This window comes from Miniopterus natalensis, chromosome X (genome assembly GCF_054644295.1).
Source record: "Miniopterus natalensis isolate mMinNat1 chromosome X, mMinNat1.hap1, whole genome shotgun sequence".
Taxonomy (NCBI): Eukaryota; Metazoa; Chordata; class Mammalia; order Chiroptera; family Miniopteridae; genus Miniopterus; species Miniopterus natalensis.
Window position 1 is genome coordinate 95412096 of NC_142103.1, and position 24596 is coordinate 95436691.

The following is a 24596-nucleotide window of genomic DNA, read 5'->3' on the forward strand; positions in this document are numbered from 1 at the left end:
ACTACTATAAGCTATTAAATATACTTTATATTATGCACTGAAAATAAATACCAAGTTTATAGTTCTTGCCTAAATTTGAGTCCCTGGAATTATTTTAAAAATTATTTTTAAAAAATCACCATTGTCTTTTTACTTGGAATTGATACCCTTATAATAAAGTGGTAACATAGCAAAGTGATCTCTGCTTAGAAACTTCTCATTTCTCTGGCTCAGTTTTCTCAAGGAATTTATGAAATGGGCATGATATTAGTAGAAACCTAGTCAGGGTACTGTGAGGGTTAAATGAGAAAATGAGATAAATGGCTTAGCACAGTATCTGGCATACAGTAAATGATAAATATATTTTAACTATGAATTATTATTGTTCTGCATCTTTATTTAAAAATTTTAAACCAGTCATCTTTATTTCAAAATATAGTTAATTATTATTTGGCTATCCAATTTTGAAAAAAATATCCATATTCTACAGTACTGCATCTTTCAAGGAATAATAGTCCTTTTCATTTTTCCCCCTTGAGCTTAATTGTAACAAACAGGAATCTAGTTCAGCATAGCTTTTCATAATGCCATTTCACTACAATACCTTGTCAGAGGAAGTACAGATTCTTATCAGGGGCAGAATTTTTAAAGTTAAATTTAGATTTTATTTTTTTTTAATTATTTTATTTCCTTTTTATTGAGATATAACTGACATATAGCATTGAATTGTTTTGTTTTTTTTTATTGCTGAGAGTTTTACAGATGTCCCCCATTTCCTTCCTCTTACCCCCCTCCACCCATCTCCCACCCCACGCAGGTCTTCCCCTGTCCATTCTCTGTGTCCGTGGGCTGTGCATACATGCTTCTAAGTTCTTTGGTTAATCTCTTTCCACCTTCCTTCCCGCCTTCCCTCTGAGATCTGTCAGTCTGTTCCATGCTTCCATGTCTGTGGTCCTATCTTGTTCGCCAATCTATTCTAGATTTGACTCATTTCACAAAGTAGTAGAAATACTTAAGGATTGGGCCTTGCCATTCTGAACGGCCCCTGTGCCAACAGAGAAGTGTGTTACAAATACATCCATATCTCTGTCTATATACTTACATAAAGTCAACTCTTAATAATTAAGTATGACTTACGTACAGAGGAGCCAAGGTATATAATGTTTATATTTGGAAAGTGCATGTGTACTCTCATCTGAATTTGAAGGGCCCAATTTTACAAAGTTAACTTCCAATACAATTACATTGGGAAGAGATGATTTGAAAAAAGCTGGGCAGTTGCCCAGTTTCCCTATGCTGCCTTTGCAGCTTGCTTCAGCTGTGAAGGAGGCACGTTTCATCATTTACCTGCCTTCCTAGCATCAGAGAGGATGGTTAAATGTTCAAACTTCAAAGGGGTTCTCCTCAAGGAGAAAAGTAAATGTGATCTAAATGTATATCCTGCTGGTGACGTAATAATCACACAGAATATTTCAGGTCTCTTTAAAATACTTGACTTGAACATCCCTAGAGCAATATAACAAAAAGAACTGTGTGACAAAATCTCATACTATTTTCAGCAATCACACTGTTTGTTGGTAGTAGTTACTCTATTGTTGTTTTGTTAAAACTGTTGTGTTTTATAGGATGAAGCAATTGAACAATTATGTGATACTACCATTCTATCACTCTTGGCGTCATTGGTGAGTAGTTTTAGCATGGGAGAAAGCAGATACATATGCGAGAAGCAAAAACCCTCGAGTCTCTTGATGTCTTATGTACGCATATATGTATATCTGTTTTTCTTAGCTCTGCCCACTGAAAAGGCATAGAAATGATTAACCTAGTAATAAATAAACTCCCCACAGTTAGTGGTCTTCAAATGCCATTTCCCAGGCCTTCCTGGAAAATGGCTGATTCTGATCTGGGATAGGAAATGTACTAGAGGAGCCTGGATTATATTGTTACACAAGATAGAAAGCTACTAAAGACTATGTGGATTGTGTTTGTAAGACTGAGAAGTCAGTATGAAGACGTTTTCACTGGCCAGAGATGGAGCAAATTAAACATCTCAAAGGATAAGAAATGCAAGGATGAAACAGTAAATATAATTAAATACTAAATATATTAAAATTTCTGCTGCTAAAATTTAAATATAGTAAATATATCTAAATATCTTTAATAATTTAATAATATTGAACATATTAAATGAATTGGACAATGTATAATAGATGTACTTTTCTTCTTAATTCAACAAATATTAATCAACTGTGCTAAGGATACAAAAATAAATAAAACATGACTCCTGACTTAGGGAAGTGAAGTTTAAGGAGACAGGTGTTCACACAAATAAGTTAAAATACGTAGAATTCCAAAGTCTTCATGCAGTTTTAAGTTTCAATAACTTTAGAAGTATAAATGTCACAAAATTATACAAATAAACATGTGAAAAGTAAATTACTTAAATTTTCAAAATATCAGTATATTTCTTATTAAAATTCAACATGACCACTGTGTTGTACTATACATTGCTCAAGTCAAATTTCAAACTTTGCAAAAACTTCCATCAGCTGTTGGTCCTCAATAACTAAAAGGACTACATTTGTAATCCTAACCTTGCAATTATTCAAAGAATGAAGTACTGATGCATATTTGACAATTTTGACAAGACCCATAAGACAAAGTCTAAGGGTGATATATCAGGTGACTGAGGTGGCTGAGTTTTTCCACAGGTCTAAAAAACTGTTACATAACCAATGTCCCCCCATAAATTCAATAAAAAGCAAAAAAAGAGAAATAAAATCTGTCACATACAAATGTTAATATTAAAAACTATTTGAAGTAAACAAAACTAAATAATAAAAGAAATGGAACTAATTTAATTTTCAAATGATATCTGTAGTATATTTATACATGGGAAGTTATTAAAACTTGAATCTGCACTAAGACTTTTGGAATACCCACAATTACTATAATAAAGACAGGATCATAGGGCTAGGATTACAGAGGAGGAAAGAACTGTCTTTTAAAAAAATCAGGAAAGTTGGCTTTTAATTGGGTCTTGAGAAAAATAGGTCTTTATGCAAAAAAAAAAAAAAAAGGCATTATTACAAAAGCAATGGAATTACACTCAAACATAGCTACTGCAGTAATGTTCAGATTTTAGTTCTGCATATATCTAACAATCACTTGGGGAGTGGGTTAAAATGCAAATTCCCAGGTGTATCCCCAGAAATACAGATTTAGTAGATTCACAGTGGAGGCCCCCAAGATGATTTTGATAAAGATGGTAGTTTGAGAAATACTTAATTTATTTTATAGGACATCATGTTACAGAAGAATGCCAAACCAAATACGACCAAAAATGTTCAACTATATAGAATCCATAAAACAGTAAATGTATTTGACAATGGTATCTGATGGTTCACCCTAAACGGCTCTCAGCTTCTTCCTTAGAGCTATGTGTTTTGATTACACATTCCCCCAATTGATTGTTTCTTTTCCTTCTAGTAAACTTCTTTCTTTATTTAATAGCTTACTACTTTGAATAACTGCTTCTACTTGATTGTATCTCCACTTTTCTTCAGCCAGATTGCTCTGTTCATTATTGAAAGCCACAGGCTTTCACAAAGGGCAAGACATGGCATAATAAAAACAAAACAACAAAACAGAACAATAAAACCTGCATATTAACCTGCTACTTTGTATTAGGAAGAATAGAAACTAAATGACTATGTTCTATTTAGGGAAGCTATAATTTTATGGAGTTCATTTTATCATGCTAAATATTTAAATAGCCCTAGGTACTTTGGGGGATTCATCTTATTAGAAAGTTATTTTATTTCCATCAAAATGTGATTTTAAAATTTTTGCTTCTCAAGTGTGGGCTTTATTAATATTTGCGGCCAAATCTTTTCCCAAAAGATCATACCCCAAGTTTTAAAAAGAAAATGGCACTGAATATGAAGAAATCTACATTTTATGAACCTATTCACACTATGGAAAGGTACACCTCTGACGTTCTAGTTATTTTTAGGTTAGGATTAAATTTAGGTTTTTAAAATTGGATTTAGAGCTACGCCACTATATACTCCCTGGAGTTCTCTTCAGGGGCTCATGCTGTCTTTTATTGTACATGCAAAATAACACTTCCATTTCTTCTTTACCCTGCCATATAATGCTTCTACAAACCATGTGATGTAGATTTAAGTGCACCAAATTCCTAATAAGACAATATTCATAAAAATCAGGAGTGTGCCTTCAATTTTGATCACTTTCCTAGAAAATAAGCATGCACAGAAACTCTCCCACAGATGAGCTATACGCTCACACAGGATCATAATCAGTTATCTTTTCTGTGAAACAATGATGTAATTGCTAAACAGATGAAAATACATAGAAAAATTTCTATCCAATATGCTACTATTGATGCTCCATACTTTGGCAATGAGTTTTAAGCACCTGGGAATCATAATGCTCAGTTTAAGTAATATTGCTTATCATGTTTGTTTATATATATATTTTTTTTTCATAAAAACAGTACATAGGCTATTAATATTGCATGCATAGAGTGAAGTAAAACAGTGTATGTCTCGAATGCAATAAAATTATATTTCATGAAACTTTATAATTATAAATGCTGTATAATTTTCATGTCTCTTTTTAGTATATATCTATTATAGTATGGTTGTACAAAGAATATACAAATACTGTTTTGCTTACAAGTAATATTTAAGTGATTCACCTATGCAAATCTTTGATAATGGTATCTTCACACAGAATACATCACATGCTTACAGCAAGCTTTCACAGTATCTTCATATTAACTCCCAAAGTGAGTTAGTGTTATATTCACATTCATTTATTCATCTACTCACTCAAGTCACAATTCTAGTCACCAAAAAGGTTTTCTGGACATCTTCTAAATGCAGTGCCCTGTTAGGCACTATTGGGTGACCACAGATAAATTAAACTTGGTCCTTGGACATGATTTCATTCTTCAGTGGAGGAGAAAACGTTCAACTAATAATACAAGGTAGACAAGACAAATGCTAACAGAATATCCCATAAAAAAGGAGATGAATTCTGACTTGTTAACTCTGGAATGATCTTATAGAAGAGATGATATTTTAGCTGTCATTAAATAGCTTTTAAATCTGGAAATTGGGGGTCCACGGGGAAAGACTACTTTAGATTGTGCAAACACATGGATAAAGGCACAATAAAAGGAAGGATGCCACTTGGCTAGAGCATAAGTTAAGTGGGGTGAATGTAGTGGGAAAGAAAGCCTAGAAAATAATGTGGGGTAATTTTCTGGAGAGCTACCCATGCTAGGCTGGAGAAATTTTTGTTTGTTTTAAAGTAAGTAAGATTTTTATTTTTCTGTAACTGTCTGTTTTGAAGCCCCTTTCCACCAGGGTAGTAAAAACTTAATTAACAATTTCCTGTGACTGCCCTTCATGAGGGGTCAAAGTTAGTGTAGCTTACCTAGTGCCACAGTTGGTGTGCAACAGCGATGTGAATGTCAGTGTGTATGCTGGGGAGCGGGTGGGGTGGGAGTGCCGTTCAAACTCTTTGGTCTAACGAACAGCTCCAATACCCATCTCTTACTAACTTTTCTCATGGTTCCTTTCCTCTTTTTCTTTTCCTTTAGTTACAAGAGCAACTTTGACACCATGTCTCAGGGAACCTTGGCAAGGCTGTGTTACCTTCCAAAACGTGCCAAGTAGACATTTCATCTCAAAGGAAGACGAAGTGTGCGCTTTACTCTGATACAAGGGTGCACCCACAGATGCTTGAATATGGGAAGCATTTGATCAAATATATGTTTTATGAAAATGATGGGGAAGAAGCTATGGAGTTGGAAGGGAGAAAAACTAGAGGCAGAGAGATCAGTCAGAATAATCGTTCAGTAGGAAATATGTAGATAATCAGGGCTTGAACTGAGGTTATGAAAGTGGAAGGGAAGGTGAGAAACGGCGGATGACTTACACGTAGCCAGGAGCGAGAGGACTGGGTGACTGATTCATTACACACAGAGAACCATGGGGAGGGGAAAGTTAAACATTACTCCAGGGAGTCAAGGCTCAGCAAATGGATGAATGAATAGTAGAGATAGGAGGAAGAAAGGGTCGGGAAAGAATAAAATAATTTGGGAAATGTGAACTTAGAAGTGGCTGAGACACAGAACTTATTACATAAAGCTGCCCAGCAAGCATCTGAAAAAGCTGAATTGGATCCCAGATCTGGGAGATATTTACATTGAAGGGACAGTTAAAGGTACAAGAGAAAACAACAACACATTCTTCAAAAAAGAATAAGTATCATGAGAAGATAGCTAAGGACAGATGCTCCGACAACGCTTGTGTTCAGGAGCCAAACGGAGGAAGAGTTAGTTGTATGGCCAGGAGTAAATGGAGAAAGTAGTGTTTCAGAGACATATCTAATAAGACTTTTAGCAATTATAGAGTTACAACAATATGCTCTATTTCTGTGCTGCCTAATTGGATAGTTATTAGACACATGTGGCTATGGAGCACTTAAAATGTGGCCAGTGCAAAGGAGACAGAATTTGTAATTTTATTTAATTTTAATTAAATTTACATTTCAATTGCCACATGCAGCTAATAGTTACTACATTAGACAGCAGCACAGGTCTAAAGAAATACACTAGAGTCTATCCAAAATGGGAAGACATTTAGCAATCATTTCAAACAAATAACATTAAAAGCAATATTGGGGAAGAAAATGAAGGGATTCAATTCCCAGTTATTAACCAGATGCTTCATTTTTTTCCCCTTCAGCGAAGAGCAGATTCTAGTATATTACTGACATCTATAGTAGCAGCACAGTACAATGAAACCAATTCTCTCTGGAAGGACAATAGATGGAAAAGAGCCATGAAAAGATACTCAAAGTACCCACCACATAGCTTTGTGGGCATAAAGCAGTGCCAGGCATAAAACATTTGCAATGGATGGAAGGTAACAGTCCAAACTAAATTTCTACTCATCAAAGACCAAAAGCTGTCTGAGTATCCTGAGTGCAAAGAAGAATGTCCACGGTGAAAAGACACACATTGGTATTTTTCTTGACTATGAAATCAAAATGCCATAGTTTAACTCAAAATTCAGATAGATAAATGTCCTTGGCAAACAACTCAGAGCTAGAATCATCCCACAAAGACTTGGCAATTCCTTCACCATTTTGACTGGCTCAATGACCACAAACTTGTTAGTGGTCCTGCTGTTGTTTCGGGAATGAGAAGAGGAAGGTTCATGGTATCTACTGAAATCTAAAAATGAACAACTTCTTAATAACCAACTCAAGTGACGTTGGTTATTAAAAATATACTTTGTTAGCAGAGGCAAAATGCCTTAAAAATTCATGTCTGTAACTAGTAACTCTATTTTCTTTGGTTTTTCATCTTATGTAGGTATAAAAAATCTGTCATAGATTTTTGTAATGGTTTAATGATATAATACATGTGAAGTATAATATGATTCATGATAAATTTTAAACAATATAAATTATCATTATTCCTTCTTGTTTTACCAACTCTAGTTCCTGCCCGTCTGTTGACACATTCGTTTCTAGAAATGGTTTTTCCCTCATTACAAATGCACAATGACCATTTTTATTAATAATGCATTTGATGTTTCAAAGAACGAGTCTAATCCTTCTGGATATGCATTTATGACACAGATGGACTATAAACAGCTGATAACCACAGCTGTAAATTCTAAACTTTAGTCTCCTTTATAAATATGAGGGCTCTGGACTGTTATCACTTATAAGTAGTTGAGCCTCCTGATCCATAGTTCTCAATCATTCAGCCTACGGTGAAGTATTGGGAATTTGTATTATTAACAAGCTTCCCCAGATGAATCATGGTCCATGGATCACCCTCTGGGAAACACTGTTCTTGATTACATACATCTTCTTCTCACCTCACACTCATCTCATACTAAACCAGTAAAGTATGAGTACAGCACAGTGGTCATCAACTTTGGCTCCATACTAATCAACTGAGGCATCATTTAAAAAACACTGATTCCTGCCTGGGGCGGGGAGGGGGGCTGGGTGTAGGGTAGAAGGGGTCAATGGGGAAAAAGGGGGGGGCACCTGTCATACTTTCAACAATAAAGATAAATTTTAAAAAACACACACAAAAAAATAAAAATAAAAAACACTGATTCCAAGCCCCAGTGCAGAGAATCTAATAAAATAGGTCTTGTGTGGGGCCCAGATATCAGTGTTTTTACAAAGCTCTTCACTTATGTATTTTTCTAACTTCCACTCTGGTATTGTGTAGTCCAGTAACACCATATTCTAAATTACTTTATGCCTCAGGATTCCAAATTTGGTAGCAGGTCAAAATTGGAAATTTTAAGCTACAACAAAAGCATTCTAAATGATTCTCAGAAATGAACACATGGATTTATTTGAGGAGGGTGGGAGCAGATTAGACAATAATGGGAACCTCTTTTTAAAAAATCTTCATCCAAGGATATGTTTTTATTGATTTTAGAGAGAAGGGGAGGGAGGGAGAGAGAAACAGAGAGAGAGAGAGAGAGAGAGAGAGAGAGAGAGATCCATAAGTTGTTTCCCATACACACCCTTACAGGGAACCAAACCCGCAAACTTTTTGGTGTATGGGACGATGCTGCAATCAACCACGCCACCCGGCCCAGGTACAATGGAAACCTTTCTGGGCTCCCGAAGCAGCCCCAGCCTCCTCCGAGCCTCCGGCCCTTCCCGCAGCAGTTTCTTTCCCCTCCCCTCCCCTCCTCTCCCGTCCCCAGTTCGCCTGTTTCATAGCAGGTGCTGGTCCTGTCATCACTGTTTCCCCCAACTCATCTCCCTGCAGTTTCAGGACTAGGATAAGACCAGGAGGTAGCCTTAAAAGTTAAATGACTAATTATGTATCTGTAATAATCACGACATACCTGGATTTCATCAACTTTGAAAAATGAGAATTTTCTGTTTACTTCTCTTTTAGGTCTTCATCAGCATCAAAGCGAGTTACAGCATCTACATTTAAAATCCAGGGATTTTTTATCTGTTTCTGCATTCAGTCGACTGCAATATGTTGTTAGGTTCAAGTATATGAAGAAAATATGGTCTCCCATTGATACGTTGTTGAAAAAAAGATATTCTAAGAGCCTTTTCAGATAATTATGGATATTCTTTACAATACTACGCCAAAACTTGGGACGTGGAAGTTTACTGAATGTTACAGTGTGCAATTGGATACCAAATAATGACTTTTTCATAACCTGTTATATTAAAATCCACTGGTCTAAAAAATAAATTCAGTAATGTGTTTTGGGGTGAAATTTTAAGGGGAAATGAATCATTTCATTCTTTCAACGAACTATTTGCCAGACACTGGAGACACAGAGGTGCATAAAGCAGACACCTCCCTTCACCAAGTCTCAAACAGCATGTTTTCATAAATGGATTGGTATTATTTGGTTTGACTCTTTAAAAAACAATAATCACAGTACATTGCAAACAGTAGCGTATCAGGGACTCTCTTGAAATCTATTTTATCCCCATAAGGGTTAACAATCACCTAACCCAGCGCTTCCTACATATGCTTCCATAGACATAATACAGCAATAATGGTAAAGGTTCTATCTTTTTGGGGTCTTTGCGAGAAAATTTTAAAAGTCTCTTGAAAAGGTGAACTGCACAGTAAGACAGTAAGACAAAAATACAGTAATTCAGAGAGTAGGAAGATAATGGATGTACATTACACAAATAAAAATAAAACTCTTAATAGGATGTGGCCCAACTGTAAAGATGAGCCTGTGCATACTATATAATCCAGCAATTACCCTCCTATGTATATACAGCGGTGCCTCGGTTCTCGAACGTCTCCGTGGACGAGCATTTCGGGTTATGGACGCCAGAAACCCAGTAGGCAATGCTTCGGTTTTCGAACACACCTCGAAGTGGAACATGCCCCGCTGAGGGCAAGGTCCTGAGGCCCAGCTGTGGGTGCGGATCCCTCAGTTTTCAAACGTTTCAGAACCCGAACGGGCTCCGGAACGGATCACATTTGAAAATCGAGGTCCCGTTGTATGTAAATGTAGATCTATATCCAAGTGTTCGTGGTCAGGAGAATGAATAAACATACTGGAGGATATGCACACAAGTATAATATGAAGTTAAAGTGGATGAAGTACAGGCTGAACAAAACAGGAATGAATGCAGAAACATATCAAGTGAAAAATGTAATACACAGAGTGACACTATTTCTACAAAGCTCAAGGACAAGTATAATTAAATGAGATGTTTAGAAAAGTATATGAAACTATTTTAAGAAAAAAATGAAAGAACCCCCCCTGCAAAGAGGCAGGGTGGTGAGATGAGGGAGGAGCCCAACTGTAACTAAAACAATATCGGTAATGTTTTAGTTATTAAATTAGATGGCAGATTCATGAATATTATCGTGCTTCATAACATGCATTGTGTGTGTGTGTGTGTGTGTATTACATAAATTTAAAAATGTAATATACTGAAGACAACAGATGTCTGAGCAATAGCATCCTGCCATTTGCTAGGTAAACATTTTGATTAGTGCCGCACAGTATGCCACACATCTAGTCCTGTTACTACTAATGGTGATGCTACCTACATCTTTAAAAGTATTTTGGCAGGATGCTCAAATAACACATGATATAGTCTAGGTCTGTAATAGAATAAACCTATATAAACAATCTGTTTCAGCATTTTCATATAATATACAGTACATTTTATTTTTATTTTTTTAAAATACGTTTTTATTGATTTCAGAGAGAGGAAGGGAGAGGGAGAGAGAGATAGAAACATCAATGATGAGAGAGCCATTGATCGGCTGCCTCCTGCATGCCCCCGACTGGGGACTGAGCCCACAACCCGGGCATGTGCCCTGACCGGGAGTCGAACCCCGATTGCCTGGATCCCAGGTTGACGCTCAACCGCTGATCCACACCCGGCCGGGCTACAGTACATTTTAAAGTTTTTGTTCATCTGTCAAGCCAGTGACAGAAAGCTGGAAACATAATATATTATTATGTCTCAAAGTTCTAAATAGTGCTTTCCTAAAGTCTTAATTAGCATGCAATAATTTCATCACTCTTATTTTCCTTTTCATTTTGAGCCTTCATAAAATTTGCAGCTACCAATAATCATTTTATTTTTTTTATATCAAAAATGTGAATTTCTCTTCGTGTGTATGTGCTCATATCTATTCTGATTATAATGCTATATTCTAGGCCTTTGGAGAAATTTAGGCATACACATATAACATAATCTCAGCTTTGCAAAGTCTATATATTTTTAGTTTTATATTTGTTTTCAGAAAAAAAGTGCTCATGTTATCTGGGTACTATGCCTAATAGTTGACCTCTAACTTCTGATTCACCGTATTAGGATTATATAGAAAAGTTTTTAAAGATACTGGTTTTGCTTCTTCATGATCAACTAAAACAGCTGAAGAAACAAACAATTAAGTATCTGAACCACATATATATTGTGTGTTTAAATATAAAGTAAAAACAGAATCACCTTTCATATCGTCTTCAACAGGTATGCTAAACAATAGAACTCATATTGTTTAAAAATTACATATAGAGCTTGTCCTGATTTCTGGTCTGAAGTGCCCCAGTTTCAATCCCAAGAGCCCAGGCCAATTTTCAGGTCACCTAGAATGTCTGATTCAGGAAGGCTTAAACACTAATTCTCAGAATATAGGAAAAATAGTATTTAAAATTGTGTTTCAGATGAATGAGAGACTATCCTGGCTGGGCTTTTATATGTTTTAATACTACATGAACCAAAGAATACATGTTCTGCCTATTCCAGTATAATTTATATCCATACTTTAGAGCTTTATGTATTTAACTACCACTTGAATCTTAATATCCCTTTAACAACACACATTCTGTATGACTATTATGCACTGGCCTTTTACCTTTAAACATTCTGAGTTCTCCATTTTCAACTCTAGGTGATTTGAATATGTAAATAGGGATGGCAAGTTCACAGATAATCAAAATTAATTTCTGCATTACATTTGAACATGGGTGTTTCAAAAAGTATCTTCCAGAACTTGCAGCACAGTAATCAATTTGCATTAAAATCTAAAGAATGCCCTAAATTCAACCCAAATCCTCTTTTAAAAAATAAGTCATTCTAGAAATAGGTTGTTCTTCATTGCCACCAACTACTGAAAGTAAGCAGAGCATCACTCCTCTAAATTTTTTTATGGAGTAAAAAGTGAGTTTAGTTTCCAAAGGCATTTTTGCTATATAAGGTAACTAAAATTGCCATTTATTAAACACCCACGAAATGCCAGGTTAACAGCAAGAACAACTGCAATATTCACAGCAACCCTACAATAATCTAACGAGGCAGTGAACTACTTTTCCAGAGGAAGAGAACGAGTGTCAGAGATAAAGTAATTTGTCCACATTTATAGATTGTCAAAAAGCAGAGCAAGGATGAGGAGCTGAAATAAACTTAATGTCGAAGCCTGATACATTTTGCCTTAAAATTAAAGGGTACATGATATAAAAGGTCAACTATGAAGGTTAAGAAGGCACTATTCATATAGAAGAAATATAACAAAGAAAAATATAATAGCTATTGTCAATAAACTTATAGGCCAAATTTCCTTGCTAAATCCTTAATGAAACTTTAAAAGTCACTTCTAAGCTATTCTTTTTTACAAAGTTCTGCAATCTTTTAAAAATTTTTTATTTTTTATAACATATACAAATATGCACTCTAAGAACGTACACCACAAAGACCAATTCGGTAAGTCCTAGAAAGGTTCTTATTTCCTCTCTGGTATTTACCTTGAGTAAATAACCATCTGATTAAAACAGGTTAGATTAATTCAAGCAGAAATACACTTTTTAAGAGGGCTATACACACAATATGTTAATTTATACTATTTTATTTAAAAAAGCATGTGTAGAATATGGTTCACAAATTGTTTATTGATTTGCATTTAAAATGGTGTAAAGGAAACAAAAGTGATTAGAAAGCATACACACATATTTTAGAGGAAGTTGTCCATCAAACTAAACATTTTCATTATTGATCTTTGAGGAATATTTTCCCCAGTTTCTAGAATAAAAATTTAAAAAAGAAACTATATCTAACAGGTAAATATGGAACAAAAATAAACAAATGAACTGTCAGAATGTCAGAATAACAACTTAAAGACATTTATTGTAGGAAAGACCAAAGCAGTAGTAACTGTTTCTGGTGCTTAGGTTTGGATGACTGTAACTATTCTTCTTTATAGTTTTCTATATTTTTAAAAATTAGTATTATTATTTTATGAACTTTTTTAAAAAACAAAAACATAATTTGAATGACTCAGTAAATTTTTTAAATATTATGGCATAATAATGAAAAGACCACATTCAAAATACATATGTGTATATACATGAAAATAGGCTGAAATAAAATAGGCAAAATGATATCAGGGGTTTTCTTTGGGTGGGAGAATTACAAGCAAATTTCTTTTTTCTTTTCATTACTATAAATTTTTCCTATAAAGCAGATTTTATTACTTTTATAATTTAACAATAGAAAATAATTAGGGGAGTATAGAACGGGCTACAAACAAACTGTTATACTGATATATACAATAAGCCAGGACCATAAAAACTCCCCTTCAACATCTAAATGAACTTTCATTTCTTGGTGATGATTCTCTCAGTTAAGATTTTTTGAACAGTAAATGCTATTTCTTCAAATTTCAGATGGTGGGGAAGCAAAGTGTTGACTACGCAGTAGGCAAAAATTACATACTAAAAATTACATACTTAAAATAGACTGATGTTTTAGAAAGGTGTCTAGAATTTCTTTTTTCTTTGCATTTCTTCTCAAAAGTTATTTTATAACATCTTATGTGAAAAGACTACTGATCCCTCCCCCCCCCCCCCCCCAGCTTTTAGCTGGAAATGGTAAGGGAAAGTAATATCTTTTGAACAGTATTCAGAAAACCAGTGATATGCAAAGGCACGCAAACATTGATTTAAAAAGGTTGAAAATAAGCAAACCTATAAGAAAACAGAAAGAAATTTTCATTCATACAATTTAGAGGAGACCATTTCAGGTAAAAGTATATCGGCAGAACTTGAATTTTAAAAGGAAGTTTTCACTCTGTATTCAACATTTCAAATCTGACTTAAAATGTTTCACATGTTGAAAATTTTCTCTCAGCATGTAATTCAGATTTCACTGTATATGCATCTGAAGAAAACTGACACCAAATAAAGGGGGAAAATAATATGTACATTTATCATTTAGAACAAAGTTGTTATTCTAATTTCTTCTATCTAGTCTCTATTTCTCACTCATTTTATACAGAATATTACTTTCTTTTTGTTTTCCACTTTACACTTGTGAACTGTCGTAATACATCTAATTTTATTCTCCTCAAAAGCACAGAATTTTTTGTTTGTAGATGGTACAAGCAATCACTTGGTTTGTTCAAGGTGAAATAATCATGAGGCAAGGGGGCTAAGCCTCAAGTCTCTCAATACTCTGTCCCCACCTTCTTTCCTTTGCCTCAAGTATTCTAAGTTCTACCAAAGCTTCACCTTGCAAATCATAATTTTGTGCCCATTTCTTAACTGGTGAAAATCTAATTAATCACTTTTGTGTTTGAACGGAAAATATAAAAATTGTACAGTAGGAATACTTTCAGGTTCAGCTGATCCCCATTATGGCAGGCATCATCACAATTATTTTCAATGCTGACGAGAAATGCGTGGGTACCTGTCTTGTTTTTCTGATTCAGTTGCTGACAGTGCTCTAAATGAAGCTTCAGTTCTTTGTGAGAATTCTTTCCTTTTAAGATTTTAAAACCAGTTTCCAGTTTTTTCCCCTCAAATGTATTATTATACATAATCTCATATGAAGAGGAAAGTGTTAGAGGGGGCATTGCTTTAAAAGACTTCAAAAATAACTATCTAAACACATCACAACTGGAAATAAGTAAAACAGATAGATTAAATAAATTCCTCCAAATAGGCCTTGTTAAAAGGAATTTACATTATTGTTCCCCTCTAACATTAGCATTACTTTAGATATAAGTAGCCAATATTAAGAAGCACTTTCCACTTACTTCATAGTACCACCCTTTTGAGTTAAGATTGGGAAAAGGCTATTTGTGACAGTTTATTTTTAGATATTGATCATCTCATCTTGCTGCAAAGGGAATAAAAATAATTAAAGTTGAGTGAAGAATAATTTGAGGTACAGCATATTTCAAAGCATAACTATCACCATAACTGTTCAGATGAGATTTCTTAAAAGCCTGATAATAAATGCATGCCCTAGATTTTTTTTTAAAATCTACACTTTGCTAATTCAAATTGGCCTCTTTTACTGGCAACTTAAGTTTAATTCCCATCTTTGGATACTGCACATAATTCAGATAATGCAGTGATCAGTGTGTAATGGCTGAATGAGACCATCAGACGGGCACTGACTGTCAACTACATAATTTATTTTTAAATAAAGTAAGTATTTGTCTATGCTGTGCTCTTTTATCAAAGTAGTATTTCTTCAATATACATAGCATTATTTTTTTTTTTGTTTTCTGATAACTAAAATTCATTTTAGCAAATTTGGAAAATACAGAAAATTAGAGTCTAAATAAAAGGAAATCACCAACAATTTCATATCAAGAAACAAACACAACTATTTTATTTCATTGTTTTATCAATCATCCTCATTCCTATACATATTTTTTTCTCGTTTCAAAAATTTAATAGATTTTATTTTTTAGAGACTTTTAGGTTCACAGCAAAATTGAGAAGGTGTCAAGATTTCCGAAATAACCTGCCCCCCACACATGCAAATCCTCCTTCCTACTGATAGGTTGCAACAGACCACAGAGTCCAGAAAAACTTGGCACCACAGATAGGACACCATGTGACCGTAGAAAAATAATACATTATTTAAGAGACAATTTACAAACATTAACATATCCTGCCTATATTTAAGTTTCCTCTAAAAGGCATGTTTTGTTAGCATTATATATTTACATGGTGTTTCAGAAGTTTTGTTCACTTCATTCTAGCATTAGAAAGTGGTTATGAAGATCAAAACTCTCATTTTAACTAATGAGCAAAGTGAGATGTAAAGCAGTGGGTAACTCTGGGGTTCCTTACACAAATAGCAGAGACAGAAATGTAGCTTTTATGCAGGAGATGAAATAAAAATAAATAAACAATTCCAGAATTTAATTCCAAATTTTTCTTGGAAGGGTATAAAAAACATGTGTTAACCATAGGGGATAACTGGGGCTCAGGTCAATTTATGTTAACAAGTTTGTAATGAAAACCTGCTATATATGAAAATGAGCAAGACATGGTTCCTGTCTTCAAGGAGTTAATAATCTAAGGAAAATCAGATAATTATTATTCACAGCAGAATATAACTGTCATAGACGAGATGTGAAATGCTATGTAAAGTTTAAGGGAATTCTGCCTCTGCCCATACAACAAAGAATTATAGCTAATAAGTCAACAAAAAGTACAAAATAGAATCATAAAAAATAATGGAAAAGTATAGAGAAAAGAGAAAGAACAAAGCACAAAGAATATATGGGAAATAAAGACAAAGAAAAAGGTGGTGTATTTAATTTAATCCCAATCATATAAATAATTACAAATGATGAAAATGCAAAAACTATTTTATGAATAATAAGTCATCAACATGAACTAGTGTACAATTGAGATACATGGGAGTACTGAAAAATAAAAATTAAGTTATTTTAGGACCATGCTTGGAGCCCACTGAATTTCAGAGAGAGAAGTTTGCGATCAAATTGGAAATTAGTGAAAATTGTTGAAAGTGACAAAATTAAGGCTGGGCTTTGAAATGACTAGTCTGAAAGTGATCAAGTCTATACTTATAAGTAGATTAAATCAGGATGTTATGAAGATATACTTTACTAAGAGAAACTTCATCTACTATCTCCTTTAAGGTACAACAGAAAATACCTAGTTAAAGTAGAATTAAGACATCAAGTCAGGTAGAAGTTGGGATAGGATGAGCAAGGCAAGAACCAAGAACACCAATGTATAGAGGTTTTTGTTCAAAGCACCTTAAAGGTGACACATGAAACAGGACATGTGATGGAAAAATGAGAGTCAAGTGGAAGGAACTGTGAAAATGTTACAAGCTACTAAACTTAAAAAAAAAACCCAAATAGGTAATGTTAAAGCAAAATGATCCAAGAAGGACAAGGCGTCCTCTTCACAAGAGTATACAGTGGGTGGAAGGTACAGAGGTCCTTCTACATCCTGAGTACATTTGGAGTGTTTTAATTATTTGGAGTAATTTCATGTTTGGTCAAGACAGAATGTACTTAAAAGTTCAACCTGCAAAAGAATCTCTTTCTATTCTATCTAATGTTTCCTGACCTGTGAATTGCAAAACTTAAACCCATTATGCCTCAAAGTACTACTCCTAAAGAGAATGTTGAGCCAAATGGTGCAGCGGTTTAAAGGTCCCATTGAAAGCACGCACAAACCTCTGCGGGAATACCAAAATGGCATATGCTATCTATGAAGTAGTTGTCAATACGTGTTCATACATTTTGGAAACAAACAAAAACCAAATCACTTGTTACTTAGACGGTAGGTCTTTAAAATAGCAAAATGGGTGGGTTCGTCATATCTGACACAAACTGCACCTCCACCACTGCACCTTTCTCTACAGGAAACCTTAACACACTGAAAACCATTTTAGCTATTCTTCTCAATGTAACTTGAAGGTGAGAGTGACAAAAATTTGTTCTGGAACCCATGAGTTTTAAACACAGGAAACTCTATTTCTTTTTTATTTTTATTGACTTAACTGGGGTGACATTGGTTAACTCCATTTCTGACCTCACTCTATACATAAAAGTTAAAAGGTAACTTTCCCCCAAGATAATTTGTTTAACCCCTCTTGATATGGGAAAGCATTAGGTATGTATGAATTAAGTGAAAAAGAATGCACCCGAGTACTCTCCTTCAAGATTTGCAAGATATATTATCATAGTTGCCATTTAGAAATGCAGTCTTGGTTTATAAGGTAACAAAGAGTTGGCCTTAAACTGGCCATCCAGATCTAGATTTTTGGAAGAGACACAAGAAAAATACCTACTTTCTGTCATAATTATGCTTGGAAATGAAGTTATTTTGGAAGTTTGACATGAGATGGATTGCCATTCTCATAGAACTGACAATAAGTATAAGTTTCTCAGGTATGAAATGTTGAAAAAATAAACTTATTTTTAGTGTTGACATTATTATAGATGTCCCCATTTCCGTCCCCTTTGCCCACCCCCACCCAGCTCCCACGCCCCCTCCCTCTGGCCTTCACCCCACTGTTGTCTGTATCTATGGGCTATGCATATATGTTCTTTGGCTCTCCCATTTAATGCCATAGTATTTCAATAGTATTGGGTCTTATATGTATAAATGAAAAGCTTAAATAATACACGTAATACAGATATCAAACATCTTCTCACCTAGCAGATAAGTGTTAATAATATTGTATTATTATGAGTGTTTGTATATAGATTGATACTGAGCACATATCTAATATTAAGAGACTATGAGCAATTACTGTTCTAATACTGTGCAATAGGTACCCTTAAATCAGAGGGAATGTCTTTCTCTCATAGTAAAAAGGAAGAAACTAATAGTAATTTGTTATCCACATCCCAAATCTCTGGTCAGGTTTAATGCCTTAAAAGAAATAGAGCTTTAGAAGACAGATTTTTTAAGAAATGTCACTGATTATAAAGAACTATAAGGAAAATTATACATAGGTTATATTATTGCTCTTTTACCCCTGTGCCCTAGAACAATGTATGAAAACCAGAATCACCTAGAACACTCGTAAACATGCCAATTCCTGGACCCTCCCCATAGTACTTTGGGTTGCTTTCCAAGAATCTGAAGTCCTAACAAGTTTCCTTGTGATGAGAATGCTGCTGGTTAGCAGGCCATACTGGACTAGCATTGCCCTACAACTGAGGTCAGCAAACTAAGGGCCATGGGCCAAAGTCATCCTTTTGCCTACTTTTGTCAAACAAGCTTTACAGGCACATAGCCACGCCAGTTTGTGTACATGTACACACACACAGTCACTTTTGCATTACAACAGCCAAGCTGAGTAGTTGCATCAGACACCAGTTAGCCTACACCATGTAGCCTACAAAGCCATAAATACTTACTCTGGCCTTTTACAGAAAAGATTTGCTGAACTTGTCCTAAAATGCCACTCTTTTTCCTATTACACAGTTGAGACCTTTGAAATTCAGAAGGGAAATTTATTGATACAAAGTATGAAGACATACGATGAGACTGTTAGGGTACTTCAAAGCTCATAAAATGTTCACCATCTTCCTGCATGCCCCAGCAATGAGTTGCGGCCTTCTCACAGCCGTGACATAATCAGAATCAATGTCTGATGTGTTCCAGAGTTAAAAGTTACAAAGCTACTATCCTTTTTGTAATGAAAGACATCTTAAAACCTGCAGTATCGGAGAAATGGTACAAATAAGATTTAAACAGTGCAACATAAAATATGCTGGAGCATGTAAATGTATATTAACCACATTTCTTAGTTGCTTGAGAAAAGGTAGGCAGCAAGCAGTGCCCCCTCCCTCACCTCCACACCACACTTCCTCCTCCGCTTTCCCGCCTCTGCGCCCTCAGGCAGCAGGAGCAGTGAGTGGCTGACATCAGTCTCACAGAGTGGCGGCTGTAGGCCTCAGACCTCTCAAATGAACTTTTGTAGGATAGGTAGTAGCCAATTAACCTCTCTACCATTTCTCCACATCTCAGGCCAGGCTTGGCTTGTACATTTTTATATGAGCTGCTGCACCCCTGAAGGCATATGACTTAGGGATCCCTGACTTACATGTATTCAAAGGAAAAAAATCAGGTCATGGAAGTGGGTCATGTAAGAACTAAAGGCTGTTGTGTATATTTGTTTGTATGTTTACCTATATATATGAAACTAATAATTGTACTAATAAGGAAATGATAGTGCCCCGGAGTAAAAGTCTCAGATTGTTATCCAAATAGGGCAATATAATTTTGTGAAAGTCAACCCCACTAAAAGTGTGAAACACACGATCTTATTGTAATGATACCTCCAGAGGTTCAGTTAAATTTTACATCTTTGGTTAAATAAAATCCTTATTGGGCTACATGAATAATTTTCCAATGAATAATTACATATTTGGTTTCTTTAGAAGCATTTGTTTTTGAATGAGAAACTCCCAACCCATATCTTAACTCTTGGTAAATAGGAATACTTCTCAATGATATGAAAAAGCTAATGAATTAACAGATGGAAAGTTTGCCAACTAATACCTGTTGCACAATTGTTGTCAATTCCAAGCAGAGCTGTATGACGTTATTCCTTGTAACTGAATAGTCTGTGACAGCAGCAAATGGTGACCTACAAAGGAAAAAGAAAAACTGTGATTAATAGGAACAATTTTTGAAAGGTTCCAAAAAAATACAATAGCCTAAAATAAGATTTTTAATAATGTGAAATAAATTGTTCATAGTGTTAAAAAATTTTAGGACATTGTTAAGAAAAAGTTGAGGGAAATGCTTGGAAGAAAATTAAAGAAACATAATGTCTGTTTTCCATCAAATTTCTCTCCTTTTTTTAGTTCTAAATATTTAGAAGTTCTTTGGTACTTCTTACGAGGTCTCTTTACTACATTAAAACAAGTCAACAAAAGAGGAGTATATTAGACAAAGACAACATTTAATTTACTTTCAAATGAAGCAAAGACTTTGAGTACAATATATTTCTGAAATATTCACAATTAAGAGCTAGCAATGATAGCTAACACTTACCAAGGACTTACTATGTGCCAGTTACTGTTCTAAATGCTTCACATGTACTAAATCATTTTCACAACTCTTATAAGACAGGCACTATTAATGTTCCCATTTTACAGATGAGAAACCTGAGGTAGAGAAAGGTTAAGTGACACCTAGTACGTGATGAAGCTGGTATTTCAAACCCAGAAAGTCTGACTCCAGAGCCTGCCCCTCAATGAACTTACCTAGATTTTTGTCTTAAAATAAACCAATTATTTATGCCCAATCAACCAATTATTCACACCCTTTTAAGAACAAGGCGGCATATAAATAATATATACCAGTATAAGTTCTCTGTTTTCAAGGTTGTTATAGACAGCAGCAGTGTTTTGTCGCCAAATGAATTCACAGCGCATTTCCATTACTCCTTATCCTCTCTCGTCTATGAATGCCAATCACAATAGCTAATAGTTATCACCATTTCCCTACGAATTTTCTAATTGGTAATGATGCTGAACAACTTTATGTGCATATCTGCTATTCATACATACTCTTTCATAAAAGATCTGCTCAAGCCCTATGTTATTTTACTATTCTCTTTAATTTTACTTTATTGTAAAAATACTTAACATGACATCTACCCTTAACATTTTTTAAAAATTTATTTTTATCTTTATTGTTGAAAGTATTACAGATATCCCTCTTCCCCCTCACTGATCCCCTCCACCTGCATCTGCCCCTACCCACCCAGGCCTTCACCACACTGTTGTCTGTGTCCATGGGTTATGCATATATGCATATAAGTTCTGGGATTAATCTCCCCACCCACTCCTCCACCCCCACCTTCCCACTGAGATTCATCAGTCTGTTCCATGCTCCTATGTCTCTGGGTCTATTTCGTTCCTCAGTCTCTTTTGTTTATTAGATTCCACATATGAGTGAGATCATGTAAAACTGAATCAGGAAGAATCAGAAAACCTGAATAGGCCAATAACAATGGATAAAATCAAAGCAGTAATAAAAAAAAACTCCCAGCAAACAAAAGCCCTGGTCTGGATGGCTTCACAGGGGAGCTTTCTAATTCTTTAAGTCATAGGCTTAGATAGTTTTCTACAGCTTTTCTTGCTTTTTGAGGTAGGCCTGTAGTGCTATGAACTTCCCTTAGGACTGCTTTTGCTGTGTCCCTTAGATTTGGGGTTGTTGTGTGTTCATTTTCATTTGTTTCCAGGAAGTTTTTTCTTTCTTTCTTGATCTTATTGGTAACCCATTCATTGTTTAATAACATGTTATTTAGCCTCCATGTGCTGGAATGTTTTTGAGTGTTTTTACTGTAGTTGATTTCTAATTTCATGCCATTGTGATCTGAGATGCTTGATATGATTTCAATCTTCTCAAACTTGTAAAGACTGGTTTTGTCTTTGATAAACATGTGGTTTATCTTTGAGAATGATCCATGTGCACTTGAGAGGAATGTACATTCTGCAGCTTTGGGGTGAAATGTTCTGTAAATATCAATTAAATCCATCTAATCTAGTGTGCCATTTAGTCACTGTTTCCATGTTGACTTTTTGTCTGGAAGATCTACCCAGTGAAGTCAGTGGGGTGTTCAGTTCAACCACTATGACTGTATTGCTGCTGATCTCTCCCTTAAAGTCCTTAAGGTTATTATTGATAGGTCTTTATTTATTGCCATTTTAATTCTTGATGCCTGTTTCTCTATTACTTCTTATTACTACAGCAGTCCCTTTAACATTTCTTGCAATGTTTCTATTTCTACTTCTAATTACTGCAGTCCCTTTAACATTTCCTACACTGCTAGTTTGGTGGTGATAAATTCCTTTAGCCTTTTTTTGTCTGGGAAGCTCTTTATTTCACCAACTATTTTGAATGATAGCCTTGCTGGATAGAGTAGTCTTGGTTTCAGATCCTTGTTTTGCATTATCTTGAATACTTCACGCCATTCCCTTCTGGCCTGTAGAGTTTCTGATGAGAAGTCAGCTGACAGCTTTATGGGAGATCCTTTGTAGGTAACAGATTACTTTTCTCTTGCTGCCTTTAAGATTCTCTCTTTGTCTTGAATTTTTTGCATTTTAATTATGATGTGTCTGGGCATGGGCATCTTTGGATTCTTCATGCTTGGACTCTCTGGGCCTCCTGAACTTGTGTGACTTTTTCCTTCACCAGGTTTGGGAAGTTTTCTGCCATTATTTCTTCAAACCCTTGCTTACTTTCGACCTCCTTTGACTTTCCTATGATGCAAATATTGTAATGTTTTATGCTGTCCCACAGCTCCCTTACACTGTCCTCCTGTTTTTCAGTTGTTTTTTCTTTTTGGATCTCTGATTAAGTGATTTTTTTCTACCCTGTCTTCTAATTCACTGATCTCATCCTCAGCTTCCTCTAATCTGCTTGAGGAATGCATTCTTTTTTCCCAATGTATTCTTTTTTTCCAATGTATTCTTTTTTTATTGATTTCACAGAGAAGGGAGAGGGAGGGAAATATAGAAACATCAATGATGAGAGTCATTGATCGGCTGCCTCCTGCACGTCCCCTGCTGGGGATCCAGCCTGAAACCTGGGCAAGTGCCCTGACAGGGAATTGGACTTCGATCTCCTGGATCATAGGTTGATGCTCAACTGCTGTGCCACGCTGGCTGGGCCCTTCCAATGTATTCTTTACTTCTTCTATGCCATTCTTAGCTTTCTTCATCGTTTTCATATCTTTTTTCATGCTGTCGAGTATCCTTACAATCAGTATTCTGAATTCTATATCTGAAACATTGCTTATCTCCATTTCATTTAGTTCTTTTTCTGGAGACTTCTCTTGTTCTTTCTTTTGGGACTTGTTTTTTTGTCTCCCAATTTTGGCTACTTGTTTGGGTTTGTTTCTATGTATTAGGTAGGCCTGCTAGGACTCTCAGTCTTTTTGGACAGTCTCTGGTGCAGGCCAATGTCAGATGCTGTTTGTGACTGCCTCGAGTACTCTGGAGTTATCAACAACCCTCAGCTTGAGGTCCCCTCTGTTGGGGCTAGGTACATTTGGACAGGACCAAGATGCATACCAAATCTGCTTTTCCAAGGCCTGGGTCCAGAAGCAGATCAGGCAAAGACTCAAAGCACTCTGAAGTCTGCCTTTGTCTGCAGGCTGATTAATCTGATTCTCTTAATGAGCCTCGGGATGTAGAAACTCCTCTGGGTAGGAAGAGAGGTTTTCCAGCAGGGTGGGGCAATTGCTTCCCCCTCAGGCAAAAGCTGCTTGGAAGGTAAATGTCTGCCTCTGCAGTATGGGGGAATGATTTGGCACAGGAATCCAGAGGGGTGCCCTCTGAGCTCTATCTCCAGAGTCCACAATCCTAGATACTCCTCACACAGCTCCAGTCCACTCTTCCCTCCCTCTGCCGGAGCCCAAGGTGAGTGGCTGCACACAAAACTTCTGTGTATTGGCTCTTTAAGAGGGTACCTGCATTTTCAGCTGTCTCTCCCTGGCAGAGAGAAACCCAGCTGCTTTTCACAGCCAGATGTTATGTGGGCACCTTTCTCAGTTCTGGTGCTCTTGGCTGGGAAGCCTAGCCTGGGTTTAAGGCCCCAGAGTCCTCAGTGGGAACCCTTCACAGCTGAGATATCCCCAGGGACCTTCAGCTGCTGCCTGTGGGAGACCAGCCAGCCCTCTCAGGTCTGCACTTCCTACCAGTCTCCATGTGGTCTCTACTTTTCCTCCTTGGTTATGAGGGTGCTCCCCAGCTCGTCTGCAGTTGCAGTTGGTTATTTAGCATGTTT

The 24596-nt window shown here is 35.7% G+C and overlaps 1 protein-coding gene across 4 annotated transcripts in view; it reads right to left on the reverse strand.

The window, feature by feature from the left end:
- The window catches only part of CNKSR2 (connector enhancer of kinase suppressor of Ras 2), a 236875-nt gene that overhangs the window by 148023 nt on the left and 64256 nt on the right, over positions 1-24596 (reverse strand). For all 4 annotated transcript variants that reach the window (XM_087829499.1, XM_087829498.1, XM_087829497.1 and 1 more), the window contains exon 4: positions 20355-20442. In XM_087829499.1, the coding sequence (XP_087685625.1) occupies positions 20355-20442 (88 nt within the window). The remainder of the gene's footprint in view (positions 1-20354; positions 20443-24596) is intronic.